Raw genomic sequence first — 15,590 nt, forward strand, 5'->3', positions numbered from 1 at the left:
ATGTCTTTACTTTCTGACATGTGAACTTTAACAAAATCCATTCAAATTCAAAATAATTTAACAAATATATTTTAGTCAAATTTAACAACAGTTGCCAAATATAAAATGAAAAATACAAATTGGATCATGAATAGTGATAAGACAAAGGTACATTTGACTGCACGCATAAAGAACTCTTGCACCTAATGTTGCAAAGACATATATAGAATGAGTGCTATTTTGATAGCAACTTCAATAAAAGTTAAGAACAACAACCTCAATTTGTATTCTGTTTAAAACATGGGCATGCTAGTGATAACATTTATTTAGATTAGAATAAATTAAATAAAAAATAAATATAGAAACTTAATGATAATATACTATTTTAAAAGAATAACAAAAGTCAGAAGTGTTTTTGGGGAAGATAATTTTAGGCTAGTGTTAAAGCGAGGGCTTAAACTGGAAAGGGCGCACACATCGAATAAGCGCGCCACTGCGCGTGCGCACATAACTCCTCGTACCTCATCTCTGTGCTGCTTCCCAGCCTCCAAACAAGCGGCGAGCACCTTCCCGGAGCCACCAAGTGAGTAATATACAGCATCTTTATTAAAACAACATATTTTAGCATAGGAATATGTATACCATTTTGATATTTTCATAAAGTCCGCGTTCAATCAGTGTGTTTCGTGAGAAACCGTTAGCGACATGCTAGTTGTTTGCTACAAAGCGACAATACAAAAAAGACGCGCTAAAATAGCACGCTCTGTCTGCTACTAAATACTAAAGTCGTTTTATTGCACTCGAATGAACAAAAAAACCCATCGCCTTTGTGTTTCGACTGGGTTTAGACCGGTATATGAGCTCGGGGATGTGTTTAGACGGCCACTGTGGAGGCTTGTTCTGTTAGCCAGTTGCAGCTGCGCGCCATCTTTACATTAGTTAATGTGCGCTCAGGCTAATGCTAATCAGCTGCTTGTTTCAGCGGGTTCGCTGTATTTCCCTTCAACACTACTCTCACCCACTAATTTATAATAGAAACTCGTTTTTTTTGTTTCATGTGTTGGCTCCATACGCTTGGCTTATTCTGGAGTGGAGGAATATAATGTATTTTTGGAAGTTATACATTTTGATGAATTTATTTTCTAGTCGTCGTTTGTATGGGGCACTAAAAAAAACCTGTCATCAAGGGTGCGTTTGATTAGCAGTTTCCAAAAAAAAAAATTACTTTTTCATTTTCGGGAGCTATACATTTTGATGAATTTATTTTCTAGTCGTCGTTTGTATGGGGCACTAAAAAAAGCTGTCATCAAGGGTGCGTTTGATTAGCAGTTTCCCAAAAAAGCTATTTCATTTTGTATAGTTTGTATTGAACTTGTCCATTTGAGGCAGAATGTGTTTTTTTACGCGGTAAATAATGTACATCTAAACTGTTTATTTCATGTTGCTTGTTCTGCCACTCATTGTGCTAGCTGATATGCATTCATGAATATTTTTTTGTGTTAAGACTAAAATAAAAATAAATAATGTGTTTACATGTAGGAGTTTATGTACTGATTTTACAGTGACAATACTTTTCTATATAGTTGTTGAAGTCTTTATGAAATGTGTGGTGTGTTGTAATGTTTAAGAACAAAAAAAAAGTTGTATGCATTTTTACCAAGTTTTGATTCATGAATGTGCTTTGGTTATCTGCACAACCACAGTTGGATGTTGCCATAATGGGGAAAGTGATTCTCGGGTGTGAATTTTATTTTGATGTAATTGAAGTATTGCGTGAGAGACTTGTCTTCAATTTCAACCATATGCTAGTTCTGCCTTGTGTTGTTACCTTTCTCTCACCTTGTTTTAGAGGTCAAGGGTCAGGTTCTGCAATGGGATTTGGTCCCTCTCAGATGACTGAAGAGCTAATTGAAAAGCAAAACTGCAAATAAGTCTTCCTGTGTGGAATATTAAAGAGTCCTTCCCCATAAAGCTGTCCTCCCCTCTTTGGCAAAATGTCAACAGTCACTTCAGCAACCCCAGATCCTCCTGCAGTTGCCAACCCCCCTCCCCCTGAGGTGATCAACTCTACCAAACCTGGCCGCAAGACTAACCAGCTACAGTACATGCAAAATGTTGTTGTCAAGACACTGTGGAAGCATCAGTTTGCCTGGCCTTTCTACCAGCCTGTTGATTCTATCAAACTTGGTCTTCCGGTGAGTTGAGATGAAGTTGGGAAGTTTGCTTACAGTCATATGGAGTAGCCATAAGTCTTCGATTAAAATTGTCTTAATTTTTCCAGTCAGGGTGAGAACCCTTTAATTTCTTCATCCTCATTGTTTTGTGTTAAGATCAGTGTTTGGGGGTTTTGGTTTGTAGCTAAGAGTTTAATTTTTTCATTTGTCTACCAGGACTATCACAAGATAATAAAGAACCCAATGGACATGGGTACCATCAAGAAAAGACTGGAGAACGTGTACTACTGGAGTGCCAGCGAGTGTATGCAAGATTTCAACACAATGTTCACAAACTGTTATATTTACAACAAGGTAAGAGGGTCAAGAACAGTAGCTGTACTGGCAAAAATTGTCAGAGGTCTTTGGGAGAGCTTTATAAACTTTATAAACATTCAGAGATGATGCTACTTTAGTAAATGTAATCATACCCTGTGTTTTCTTAGCCAACAGATGACATTGTCTTGATGGCACAAGCATTAGAGAAGATTTTCCTTCAGAAAGTGGCCTTGATGCCTCAGGAGGAGGTAGAGCTCCTTCCTCCTGCCCCAAAGGGCAAAGGTCGTAAACCTCCAGGGCCAGGTAAGGGTACTATGACACATAATTCTGAAAAAACTAATCCATAATGGGGCTGCAATTAATGATTACTTTGGTGATTAGCTAAATCACCAAAAAGTGTGTGTTAAAAAAACAACAACAATTCACTCATTTGATATAGAGATGGCTGAACATCAAAATGTGAGAAAACAAATCAGTGAGGCTATATATCAATCGTGGGACAAAAGTATGAACATGTAAAGATGATGGAACAGTTTGCAAATCAAAGACATTAACATTTTGTTAAAACTTTTGAGAAAGAATTGAATGCAGACATCGCCACCAAAAGCAGGGCTGCTTAAAGACCTAATATTAATTCATAAATATTAATTTTTTCTAGAAGTGTACAAGTTACATGTTAAACTCTTTTGTCTGTGGTATAATGTTGATTTACTACAGAAAATAATCTGGTTTTCGACTGCAGTCCATTCTGATGCGCCATTCCAATCTCACCGCAGCATTAAGTGTAAAAGTCTGCTCGTATCTGGGCCAGGAACCGCTGTCATGTCCACATGTAATTTTGAATTCTCCGCTGTAATGCAGTCTCGCCACGGAGCCCCTCATGTTTTTTTCTGCGAGTGCTGTTGAAATTGTGCCAGCCTGGAACCGCTGTTATGTCCGCATGTGCTTTTTAATTCTTCGCTGTAATGTGAGCTCATGCATGAGGCAGCACAGTGATTGTTTGGAAGCATTCCTCCTTATGAATAATATGAAGAAACACTCAGAATCGATTGACGTGGTAGTGTACTGTACTACCAATAACTACTCTTTGAGTTTTACGCATGTACCTCACATTGTATGGCATTGCTTTACCCTAATCAATAAACATGAGCGCTATAATTATTTTAAATTATGTGTAACCTGCACATATGCTAACATCATCAAAAAAATTTGTTTTGGGATTTCATGACGCATTAAAAAGACATAGTTTGTATGGTCTGAAGAAAACAAACAAATACTTGTCTTACTGAAATGTAAATCTAGATATCGTAATTATTGCAAAGACTCTCAGGTTTGATCCATATACTGAGTTTAAATTCTATACCTAAATTAAGCTTGTCACAACACATAATTGCATAATCCATTCCCAATCGTGTAAATGCAGGTCAGCAGGATGGGTCGGTCTCATCTGGCTCACCCAACTCCAATGTCCCTGGTGCCACCTCACCGAGTTCTCAGACGGCGGCCATATCCCCACCTCCAGTGCATGTGGTCACCCCCACTATGCCATCTGTACAGAACACAACAACCACTTCCATGATACCCAGTGTGCCCCCATCACAACCTGTCTTCAAAGTAAGTCACAAGGCACTTTTTAAGAGCAAAATAGAGTGCTTGTATCAATGTGAATGCAGTGACGTTGCCTCATCGCTGGCTGTCTATGTGCTTGTGGGTGTTTGTGTGTGGTTGATTCTTTTCCTAGAAGAAAGGAGTAAAGAGGAAAGCAGACACAACAACCCCCACTACCTCTGCCATCACGGCAAGCAGGAGCCAGTCGCCCACCCCTATTTCAGAAGGCAAACTGGCCAAGGTGGCATCCAGGAGGGAGAGCACTGGTCGCCCCATCAAACCACCTAAAAAGGATTTTGAGGATGGTGATCTAGGCCTGCATGCAGGCAAAAGGAGCAGACTTTCAGAGCAGCTCAAATACTGCGACGTAATTCTAAAAGAAATGCTTTCAAAAAAACATGCAGCATATGCTTGGCCCTTTTACAAGCCTGTTGACGCAGAGGCTCTTGAGCTGCATGACTACCATGAAATAATCAAACACCCTATGGACTTAAGTACAGTAAAAGTATGTGGTTAATTTCATACAAAAAGCTAATGTAATGATTTGATTGCTATTGTTAAAAAAAAAAAAGAAAATCTCAATGCGAACACACAATCTTTGGGTGTCAATGTTTTTTTTTTTCTACATTATTGCAGAAAAAAATTGACAGTCGAGAGTACCAGGATGCACAGATTTTTGCTACAGATGTCAGATTAATGTTCTCAAATTGTTACAAGTACAACCCACCTGATCATGAGGTTGTTGCTATGGCCAGAAAGCTGCAGGTGAGTTTTACATATGGTCCTCTTTCTTTGGCAAACATGCTGCTTGCAGTCATGGGAAACCTTGAAATGTTTGAATTTTTTCAATTGTGATTTCCAGACTTGAAAATTATTACAATTTTAAAACCATTGAAATTTGCATAGAGAAAATCATTATTTTCTAGTTTTGGTCTTGGGAGACATCAGTACGCTAATAAGTATAATTTAAATCTATTGATTCGGAAGATTTGGTACCTGACATACAAATGGAAATCCACCCAGCAATCTCTGCATAATGATTTCTGAGAAACGAATCTAATAATCATGCATTAATGGAATTTAAAAGTAATGTTATTTGTCAAAATAGAAGGCAACCCTGTATTTATTTTTGGCAATTCATGGCTGAATTGTTTAGTTACACTGTTTCTTCCTCTGTTCTCAGGATGTGTTTGAAATGCGTTTTGCTAAGATGCCAGATGAACCAGTGGAAGTACTCGGTGTAGGCGGGGCCGGTGTGGTCAGTAAGAGCACTGTCACCAGTGAAAGCAGTGGCAACTCCACCTCTGACAGCTCCGACTCTGAAGAAGAGAGGGCCACCCGGCTCGCTGAGCTGCAGGAACAGGTGGGTGCGGAACAGGTGGGTTTCAAAACAAGGACTAAGTACCACTAATCTCCCGAGATTCTGAGACCATCTCTCTGGCCTCTCGATATGTATCAACCCTTTTCACACACACACACACCAGTCTTAATCAGTGCTTGTACTCTGAAGGATCAGAACGGACTTATCAATAAAGGCACTCTCACCTGAAGTAACACCTCCTCTTTCACAACAAACACCCCTGCTTTCATTTCAAATTTTTTTGTACTTGTATGTAGAGCTGCATTTTAGCCCTCTACCGCAATGTTAGTTGTCTTAAGCTACCAGCTGCATATTTTGCTTTGCATTAACTATTAGATGTAGTCACACTTGCGACATTGGTAGCATTAATCATGATGTGGTTTGTTTAATTTTGATTTTGTCTTATTTGAGCTTTTGTATCATTTTTATCCCTCTTATTTTCCCCTGCCATTCTCTTACCAGTGTATCTCTTTGGAGCACCCCAATGGTAGCAGACAGGGGATAAAAAACGGGTGCACCAAGAATAATCAGGTGATTTTTGCTTTTCATTTCCCAATCCCTGCCTGTGAACATTGTGTATTAGATGATCATGTCCATGTTTTGGATAATGAGCTCAGCGGTAGAGGGTTAAAAGCAGCAGGAAATTGGGTGATGTTGGGAGCCCAGCTGTATGGGTTTAGGGTAGAAATGCTGAATTTTGGGGATAAAATATGTGTACTGCTTGCTTCGTTCATGTTGACTTGCTTTGCAATCTGACAAATGATTTCTACTTCCAGAAAACCATAAGTCTTGACTGCCCTTTATCCTTATTTTTATTCTAGAAAACATTTAATGTGATTACAAGTACTATTTTAAGTTAGGCTGGATTTTAAAAGAATGTTTACAGAGGATGATATCTCAGTCTTGTGGTGTTCTCTTACCACGACTGTAGTAAAGGGGGTGTAATGGTTTGTTTTGTGTAGGGATGGGAATCGTTAGGAATTTAATGATTCTGGTTCCGATTACGGGTCCAGTAACCATTCCAGTGGTTCTTTTAGAAATTTTGAGGAAGAATTATTTGAAAATAAGAAATGAAATTCTTATTGGATTTAATATCCTCTGCAGTCTGTTGCCAGATAATTTAAGATTTCTACAGAGCAGATATAACTGTAATCACAGAAGTTTTCTGACTTTTTAGGGACATATATCCAATCCAGTAACTGATCCTAACTAGGCTATATCTAGACTGAATCTAAACAAACAAGAAATTTTATAGCATTTATTTATTTATTCATTCATTCATTCATTCATTCATTCAAAAAAAAAAAAAGACTTAAGGCTTGTAAGACTTATTTAATTTTGAGTTTGACGTTCATAACTTGCACATCGATGTGAGATTAATACTATACAGGACTAGACCGGAAGCGTTGTCTGTTTTGCGCTGTAGATTCATCAGAGATGGCTCATAAGAGTCATTTGTTGTTTGTTTGTGTTACACTTTTGACCCAGTAGAGAGCAGTGTTTTTCAGTATGGTGTTCCAGCCGCATCAGAGGAAAATTAACGCAGGCGAACCGTTAATGAAACTGAAATTCACGAAGATCATCTGATTCCGGTACTTTGTTAAAAAAAAAGAAAAATGGAACCGGTTATGAACAAGAACCGTTGGTTCACAACCCTAGTTTTGTGTCAGTTCTGTGGTCATAGTGTCGCTATTAGGGGTGTGCTGATTAGGAAATTTGAGGCAAATACTGATAACAGATTTTTAACAGCTGTGATCTGGTGATAACATTTTGTTTTTTGGCCATTAAGCCTTATGTTGCACCAAAATGTACCACATTGTAAAATTACAATTCCATTTAATAATTTTTTTTTTTTATTCAAATAGATAGGAAATGGGTGTGTACACATCTGATTATTGTAACGCACTAGTAAACTTAATTGTTGTTATACCTGAACCGGGGCACAAACATGCAAACCAAATCTTGGGTGGTGAACCATTTTTTTTTTCCTTCTATTTTTAGCAAACCCTGAACTGAAGTAGTAAAAAGCAGACTTGATTCTGAAACCATCTGTCCTGTTCTTTATATTCTCTCTGAATCTGTCCCCATTTATTCTATTACTCTTGTCTGTTCCTCTAGGAATCGCAAATATAAAATCAACATGAATTATTTTTATTTATCCAATGATGAAATATTTTTTTGAGACTTTTTTTAAAAAACATTTTTTTTTTGTAGAACACCCATTGGCATAAATACACTGGATAAAAGACTAAATAATTGTCGTATTTTTGTATTAAATGTAATTAGAAGAAGCCAGTGCATTTGTTATTGTTAGTTAGTGCTGCCTACATTTATAATAAAATAAAAAAATGGATGAATTTACAGTGTAATCTATGATTAGAGGAAAGAAAATGGGAAATGTTTTGGTCCATGATGGATTAATACATGATTTGCTGCTGGACAACCCAAATTAATGATGTTATTAATTTTTTTTGATGTTATTTACTACAAGTGATGCTTTGCCTGATTTGGAGCAGATTACTAACACCCCCTTCTTGACTCTCTCCCTAGCTAAAAGCTGTCCATGAACAGCTAGCTGCGCTCTCTCAGGCCCCAGTTAGTAAACCAAAGAAAAAGAAAGAGAAGGAAAAGGACAAGGACAAGAAAAGGAAAGAAAACAAGCACAACAAATCCAAGCAAGAGGAGAAAGGCAAACCAGGGCAACTGGTGAAACCAGCCCAGCAGAAAAAGGGTCCAGCCAGAAAAGCCAACAGCACTGTCCCTGGCAACAGGTTTACTGCTTTTTCTTTGTAATATGCATAATTATTTCTTTGGGCCGAGCTATATGATCCAAGTCTTCTATCTTGATGCAAGTAATTTTTATCACTATAATGATATAAATCACAATATAGTAAAAGTTTTCTGTAAAAACAATAAAAATTGGTTACTGTTCCTTAACATTCCTATTTAGGGCTGGGTGATATGGCAAAATATATTATCACGATATTCTTTTTCACATCATTCGATATCGATATTTATCATGATATTCAATCACATTTGCACATTGCAAATTTTTTTTAATTTCCAAAAAAAGAAGAGAAAACAAAATCTTAAAAAGTCTAAATAGTCTTTACAAAACTGCGTTTGGTGCAAAGCCAGTGCAGTGGTGTCTGAGGGATCTTCTATGAAAATATATTTTTTCAATATTTTATAGTTTATCAATTGAGTGCAGTTGGATATGAATTTTATAAGATGATCCGTTCATTTTGAATCATAATGAAGGTGTGTGTGTCTAATATAAATATAAATATATATATATATATATATATATATATATATATATATATATATTATTTTTTACATTACAATTATTTTCATATTTCTTTACATACAGATATCAAAGTATGGGGGCATAGAAGCCCTAGTGACTGAGGATTGATACTGTATGGGTGTTCAGGGGTATCTCCAGAGAGAAACCTTTGAAAATGTAAAGTCAGAATGGACCATTTTTCTAATTTCATTAAAATTGTCATTGTCCCTATTTCAAATGAGAAAGACTAGGCTACAATCTAGTAATTGTTTTGTCTTTAATCCTTGTCAGAGATGATGAAATCTGAATAATTTCACAAAATTAGAACTGACATCTATTTGTGTATTATTAAAGGCTTGGAACATGCTGATTAATAAAACAAAATTTAGAAAGAAAAAAACGTTAAGGCGCTCTGGAAACACGTACCTCATGATTACTCACATATGGGGAAAAGAGGAAGCGGGTGCAGACCGACAGGGCATCGGTGATGTGTGTTTCAGTGCTAGAGAAAAATATTAAAGAATACAGCGCAGAAAGATCAGATATGATGTAACCGGCACTGTTGTTTTGTCGCGCTGCTCACTAGAGACGAGGAGAGGGCGTAACCATCGTCATGATATCTTGCAGTCAAGATGGAATCAATCTGGGGTCCGGATCCGGAACGCGGTGGCTTGCGTAGCGGGGACAATAGCAACTTCACGATATAGCAAAATCTCTTATCGACTGACACTTTATAACGTCAACACTATATATATATATATATATAATCGTTATATCGCCCAGCCCTAGACTGAGCTCATACTATCCATTCCATTTCTAAACCATTTTTTTTAATTTTTTTTATTATTGTCATGATAATATCAATATTTGTGGATTCAAATTAAACATCTGTTAAAGGCTTCAGAGTAAACAAGCAGTTGTAACACCTCTATGGTGTAACCTTGACAGGCAACCAAAGAAGGGTGGCAGAGGCTATGAGTCAGACGAAGAGATGTCACTCCCCATGACGTATGATGAGAAACGGCAACTGAGCCTCGACATAAACCGGTTGCCTGGAGAAAAGCTGGGCAGAGTGGTTCACATTATTCAGTCCAGAGAGCCTTCGCTGCGGGACTCCAACCCAGATGAAATCGAAATTGATTTCGAGACACTTAAGCCTTCCACTTTGCGTGAGCTGGAGCGATACGTCAAGTCCTGTTTACAGAAGAAACAGAGAAAACCTCCACGTGAGTGCACAGTCTAGCAACACCTGTTTTCCTAGACACTGTTACATGACTGAATGCTAGACAGTGCAGCAGTTTCTTATATATGTTTAATCTATGTATTACCTAAGTTAGTTACCTGAGGCCTGTTTATGTCAAAGTACCTTTAAGACAAATCAGTTCACTTGGTGACCATCATGGTAACATCCCTGGGCAGGTTTTTAGGCAAGAAGACTAGTACAGCTTCTATCATCTTGAATGGGGAACTGCAATCTCCAAAATATGTTGGACAAGATGCACTAACATAATTCATATAACCATTTAAAACTGACAATGGTGTAAAGCTTCACGATTAATCGTTAAAATATTGCGATCTTGATTCAGACACCCACACAATCTCTTTTCTGAATGACAATGATTCTGCAATGTATATTAACATTCCTGTGGCATGCCTTTTGGAAGACGGTCACATTTAAATTAAAAATTCACCTCAAGTCACTTATTTAGATGTTGATCTTTTAAACTTTTTATATGGCATCTACAAAACAACGCTCCTGCATGAGACGCCGAATAAACTAAAATGCAACGCCAAATACGTTTGTCCAGCACAGTAGTTTACAAACTACTGGGTGCAGCCACGATTAGCTAGGTGTTTGACAGAATCTCTGCTCAATTCAGTATTTTAATAGATACCTATGCTAAAAAAATTAAGTTAAGTTGAGTCTGCCTAGTAAATTGTGTCCCCATGGGGCTAACCGATTGTAATGCCTGAGCAAAAACCTATCATGATAGCATGTCATTGAAGTCTAGGGCTGTGTTCCACTTCACTTTTAACATCCACTCACTTACTCCCCTAAGCACTTCCCCTCAGGGGAAACCCCGCCACCATTTTGGAAGTACGGTCCACTTCCTTAAGGTGATATTCCTCTTTAGGGGATATTAATGTAAACACAACTGATAATGAATTACGTACAGAATAATTGACGATGGACCATTGAATTGTTTAAAAATAATGCACACTCGAAGTGTGCGTCGTGACCGTTACACCTCGGCTGTGCATTATTTTTTATCAATTTAATGGGCCGGAGTCAATTATTCTGCTTATACCACAGTTACCACACCTTAAGACATGGTTCAGTGTTTTATTTCAAGACATTTTCTGGTTTTCGTCCCTAAAACTCTCTTATAAGAGAAACACCGATTCAGTTCCTTCAATATAATCCGAGCCTGTACATTTCGACATTCGAAAATGTTACTTTAGAACTATCAACGGAGGATTGCGCTGCTTTACTGGAGCACTAACTGGAGTAATAAGGTGCGTGTGTGTGTGCGCGTTTTTATTTGAGGGATCGAAAGATGGGATTACCTTTTATGTTGCAGCTCTTGTCAGAAGTAACATCGCTTCAAATTCGCCAAGATGTGTGTCAGCATATTCCCGTTGTAAACGCTTTTAATATTTATTTATTTTTTCTCCATCCCCACTGAGATGCAGGAGTGCGCTGACATGACTGTTTTTCTTTCACAAGTATTTTTGGGCCTTAAGTGTGTGCGTAACACAAATAATATCTGTGTCCAAAAGTGTGGGAATGTGAGAGGGGAGCACGAGGTTGTTTCCCAAAGGTATTTCAGAAAATATAGAAACTGTTGTATTGATCAAGTTTGATACAGCTCGAGACGAGTTAGCATGAGGCCTGTTTTTAACCGTAATTGAAATAAATTTAGTAGATTTTAGACCGATTTACTTTAACCTATGTCTTTGTTTTAATTTGTTATTTTGTTGTGGTAGCCTGTAAGGCTCTTTGAAATAACTACAAATAATTTGAAGTGATATGGAACCGTTATGCAGTCAAGACCTGGAACTGCTTCATAGCAGTGTGTTTTCTTGAAAAATAATTGCACACCTTAGAATGTCTGATCCAATCAGAATCAAGCAATCAGGCATAAGTAAGGTTAAACCGATGGAATTACATCTGCACTTTCTTGATGAGATACTAAAGCAAATACAGCCGTTAAATGTATAAGCAGATGGGACAAATTCTTCAAAATGTTTGATATGTGCGATGTCTAAACGTACTTAAGCTGCATGCTGTCTGTTATAGGCATTCTTACTGCAACAAATCTATTCATGTAAATCTATCATACAGTAAAAAGTGTCATATATTTAAGTAATTTCATTTAGCATTAAATATATATTTTTTTTAATGTTTAATTGCTAATGTTGCTGAAACACTTAAAGCACTGTTGACTCTGTTCTCTATTTAATTACTGGCTTTTGAATAATTCATTCAAAAGCTTGAAGCAATTTTTGTAAGCGAAACACCTAAAGGTGTTTTTCAATAAAACAAAAAGTGTTTTTATCTAAAACTTTTGTAAAACAGTGTTTAATTGCATATTTGCTTACCAGTGCAACCAAGTAAACATAGAACTGTTAATGAAGCATCTATTAACTTCGCATGTGAGAACCAGGCTAAATTGGATTACGGTATTTAATTTGTTTTTATGCACTTTTTAACAGGATTTTATTTTATTTTTTTTTCAATAGTAACTGTGCTGTTTGGTTTATAATGTGTTGGTTGCACCCTCTATTGCATTTTTGCATAGATTAAAGAAGAGAACAGTTTGTCAGAACCTCTAGTAAATTACATCTGCACTATTTACACAATAAGGTGTTTTTTTTTTGAGTGACTCCTTAAGCAGTCTCTGTATTCGGGATGGAAGAATTGAGAGTTTATTCTATTCTGGTGTTACCTGGTATTGAAATGGTTTCATGAAGTAACCGTTGTCTCTTTCTTTATGGTCTCAGAGAAGGGAGGCTCAGGGCCATCCCGGCTCAGCGGTAGCAGCAGTTCCTCAGACTCGGGCAGCAGCAGTTCCAGCGGCTCCACTTCAGACAGCAGTGACTCTGACTGAACACTTTTTATTTACTTTTTACATTTAAAAAAAAAAAAACATTGTATGCAGTCATGGTTGTTTCCCCTCCTGAGACTTTTTATAAAAAAAGAAAGAAAAAAGACAATAAAATGCATCATGTCAGGATTTATTTTTTATTTTTTATATTGTCAAGAAGAAAATGACAGTGAGAACAGAATGTTTAAGCATACTTTAAAGTTCAAATCAACTTCCCTGGCATCCCGGTAATGTGTATTATTTTGTTTTTTTCTACCATCACTAAAATAAGCCATGCCATTTTGCCAGATAAGGGAGCTGGAAACTGCAATCTCCTCCTTTCTGGTTTTACTTCTGCACCCATTTATGTTATTTATTTCTTTTTATTTTTTTACATTTTAGCTATGGCCTCTTATTTTCGCATTTGGTGCCATGCCATCGAGTTTGCTCCTTTTGTATTATTGTCCTTTCATGAACGGAAATGTGTTTCATACCAATCCCAATGGTGTCACAATGCTTAAATAGTCTCGGGAATAAATAGCTTTCGTTAGGAATAGCAAGCTCTCTGAAGTTAATCTGTTTATTTGGCCATTTGAATAGCTGAATGCCTAATTGTAAACCTATATTAACGCAGTCTCATACTCCCCAGCTAAAAGATGTATGGTGCAGAAATACTTTCACAGGAATCTATTGTTTAGCAGTTGTGTTCAGATGCTTTACATTGACATGAGTATGTGTTTTAGTCAGTTAGATGACATACGAACACGCCTTCCAACCCCTTGATTGGAAATAAATGTACAGAATTCCAAATGGTTTCACCTATGACAGACTTTTGTACATCAACTTAGATGAGATTGAAGGTGTTGATTATGTGAATATTGTCACCTGGGTGTGGTAAATTTATCATCTTAATCATGCCCATTACTGCTATTACTGTTGTGATGCACATAATGGAGATGCATTTGCCACCTTGCTTACTGTTTTCTGCAGATGTTTTGACAATGATAGTTGAATCACAGAATCATCCTCTTCTCATATTCAAGCTAAATTGATTTATGAATGTAAGGCTAAGGTAGATTTTATACACCAATCAAATTTGTTTAGTTATGATAGAATTTTTTTTCCTTATCAAGTTTTTCAGCCATTCCTCATGTGGACGGCTTTACTCTCAGTAATCTCTTAGAAAAACTATACGGTTGATGATTTCAGTTTAGTGTTTGTAAGATATGTCCTCTCTGATTTTAAAATACTTACAATTATTTTTAAAAGAACTGGTATGTGTTTCATTTTCTGATACGTATTGACTTATGGATGGGTGTTTTGAAAACCTTTTGACTAGTTTCAGAATCACTTAATTTTGTAATTATCCTGGAGACAAAGACAAATTTTATGAGGGACTTGTATCTTTCAGACTAATTAAAACACTAATTGATGTAGTCAGATTGTAATTATTTTAAGATTGTTCTATTTTGGTGCACACACACACACACAAGCAAAACTTCCTAAATCTCTTCTGTGTCCAATATTAATCATGCCCTATCAGGTTTCCAAGAGTGATTTATTTTAGAGACAGACTAAAAATTATATATATATATATATATATATATATTTGAGTATATAGATAAGATTATATATAAACTTAATTTCAAGTTCATTTTAGCCCCTGATTGCAAAAGAAAGTTCCTTTTCTATCTATATATAAATATATATATATATAAAGTTTACTTTTTTGTCTTGACATGCATGCATGATTTATTGTATTTTTCTTATATCTTTTTTGAGCTGTTTATAGTTATCCTTCTGTAAATGTTAGTCATGGAAACAACAAAATCAAGAATTATATTGCAAGTAGATTTAGTCTTTTCTATTGCGATATGGGATTTTAGGTCGGATGCAATGGTAGAGGCTAACATTTGATGTAATCGCCTACCTGGAATGTCTTTAGCACCAGGTAGTTTTTTCCATAAAATAAATGACAAAATACCTTTATTTGAATTTTCAATTTCTTCTTATCACTGTGTCAGCATGCCTTTTGCAATTGTACTTTTATATAAAAACCTAATTTTTATTAATTAAAACTAATAATTTTAGTTATCTAGAATTGAAAATAATTTAAACGTGCATCTTTCAATTTTGAATGTTTGATAAAACTAGTTAACGCAAAGATTTATTTAATTTGTTATACTTAGGTGACCACTGTCTCTGACCACTAGATGGTGGTAGTGTCCTGTCTTGTAGAATTGGTTATATCTGGTGTAGTTACCAGTGAGTGTTCAAAATAGTGTGCACATATATATTGCCATGTTCCCAAATAAAACAATCCCCAGATCAAGTTTTATATTTTCTGTTATATTCAAAGTGTAACTCACTCTGGTTTATAGGGGTAACAGGAGTGACATTTGTCCCATCATGCATTCAGTTACAAACATGTCACATTTTCTGAGGGGAGGAAAATGTGACCTGGTTTCTGCAGTGTTTGGAATATGGTACCCACTAACACATTACTGCAGTGGCCAAGATGGATCAATGCTATGACTCTTGTGACAGCTATTCACAATTGAGTCAAAGAGCCATCATTTATCCTGAATGTTACTTAACCAGTTTTCATATTGTCTCAGGGCAAAGCAGTCACACTCCAGCAAGACTGCATGCAGGGAAACAACATACAGGCAATATGTACTGTATGTAAATACTTTAACAGATGTGTATTTTTGTATGGATCAATAGGTCAATGGGGATATGGATGTTTTTGGTACATGTGTTATCAAATTAAG

General features: G+C 36.4%; 1 protein-coding gene across 5 annotated transcripts; it reads left to right on the forward strand.

Moving 5' to 3' along the window:
- The first annotated feature begins 473 nt into the window (after positions 1 to 473).
- LOC127628223 (bromodomain-containing protein 3-like) lies at positions 474 to 15,137 on the forward strand. 5 transcript variants are annotated; one of them, XM_052104988.1, is made up of 12 exons: positions 474 to 562; positions 1,829 to 2,174; positions 2,370 to 2,507; positions 2,639 to 2,774; positions 3,895 to 4,085; positions 4,213 to 4,584; positions 4,716 to 4,844; positions 5,263 to 5,457; positions 5,902 to 5,970; positions 7,990 to 8,210; positions 9,677 to 9,954; positions 12,734 to 15,137. In XM_052104988.1, the coding sequence occupies exons 2-12, from the start codon at positions 1,974 to 1,976 to the stop codon at positions 12,838 to 12,840; spliced, it is 2,037 nt and encodes a 678-aa protein (XP_051960948.1). In that variant the 5' UTR covers positions 474 to 562; positions 1,829 to 1,973; the 3' UTR covers positions 12,841 to 15,137. The 5 variants fall into 5 exon arrangements, with proteins under 5 accessions (XP_051960948.1, XP_051960950.1, XP_051960949.1 ...); XM_052104990.1 differs by having other exon boundaries at positions 5,263 to 5,442; XM_052104989.1 differs by having other exon boundaries at positions 4,216 to 4,584.
- Positions 15,138 to 15,590: the final 453 nt, after the last annotated feature.

The sequence above is a fragment of the Xyrauchen texanus genome, chromosome 34 (assembly GCF_025860055.1).
Source record: "Xyrauchen texanus isolate HMW12.3.18 chromosome 34, RBS_HiC_50CHRs, whole genome shotgun sequence".
Taxonomy (NCBI): Eukaryota; Metazoa; Chordata; class Actinopteri; order Cypriniformes; family Catostomidae; genus Xyrauchen; species Xyrauchen texanus.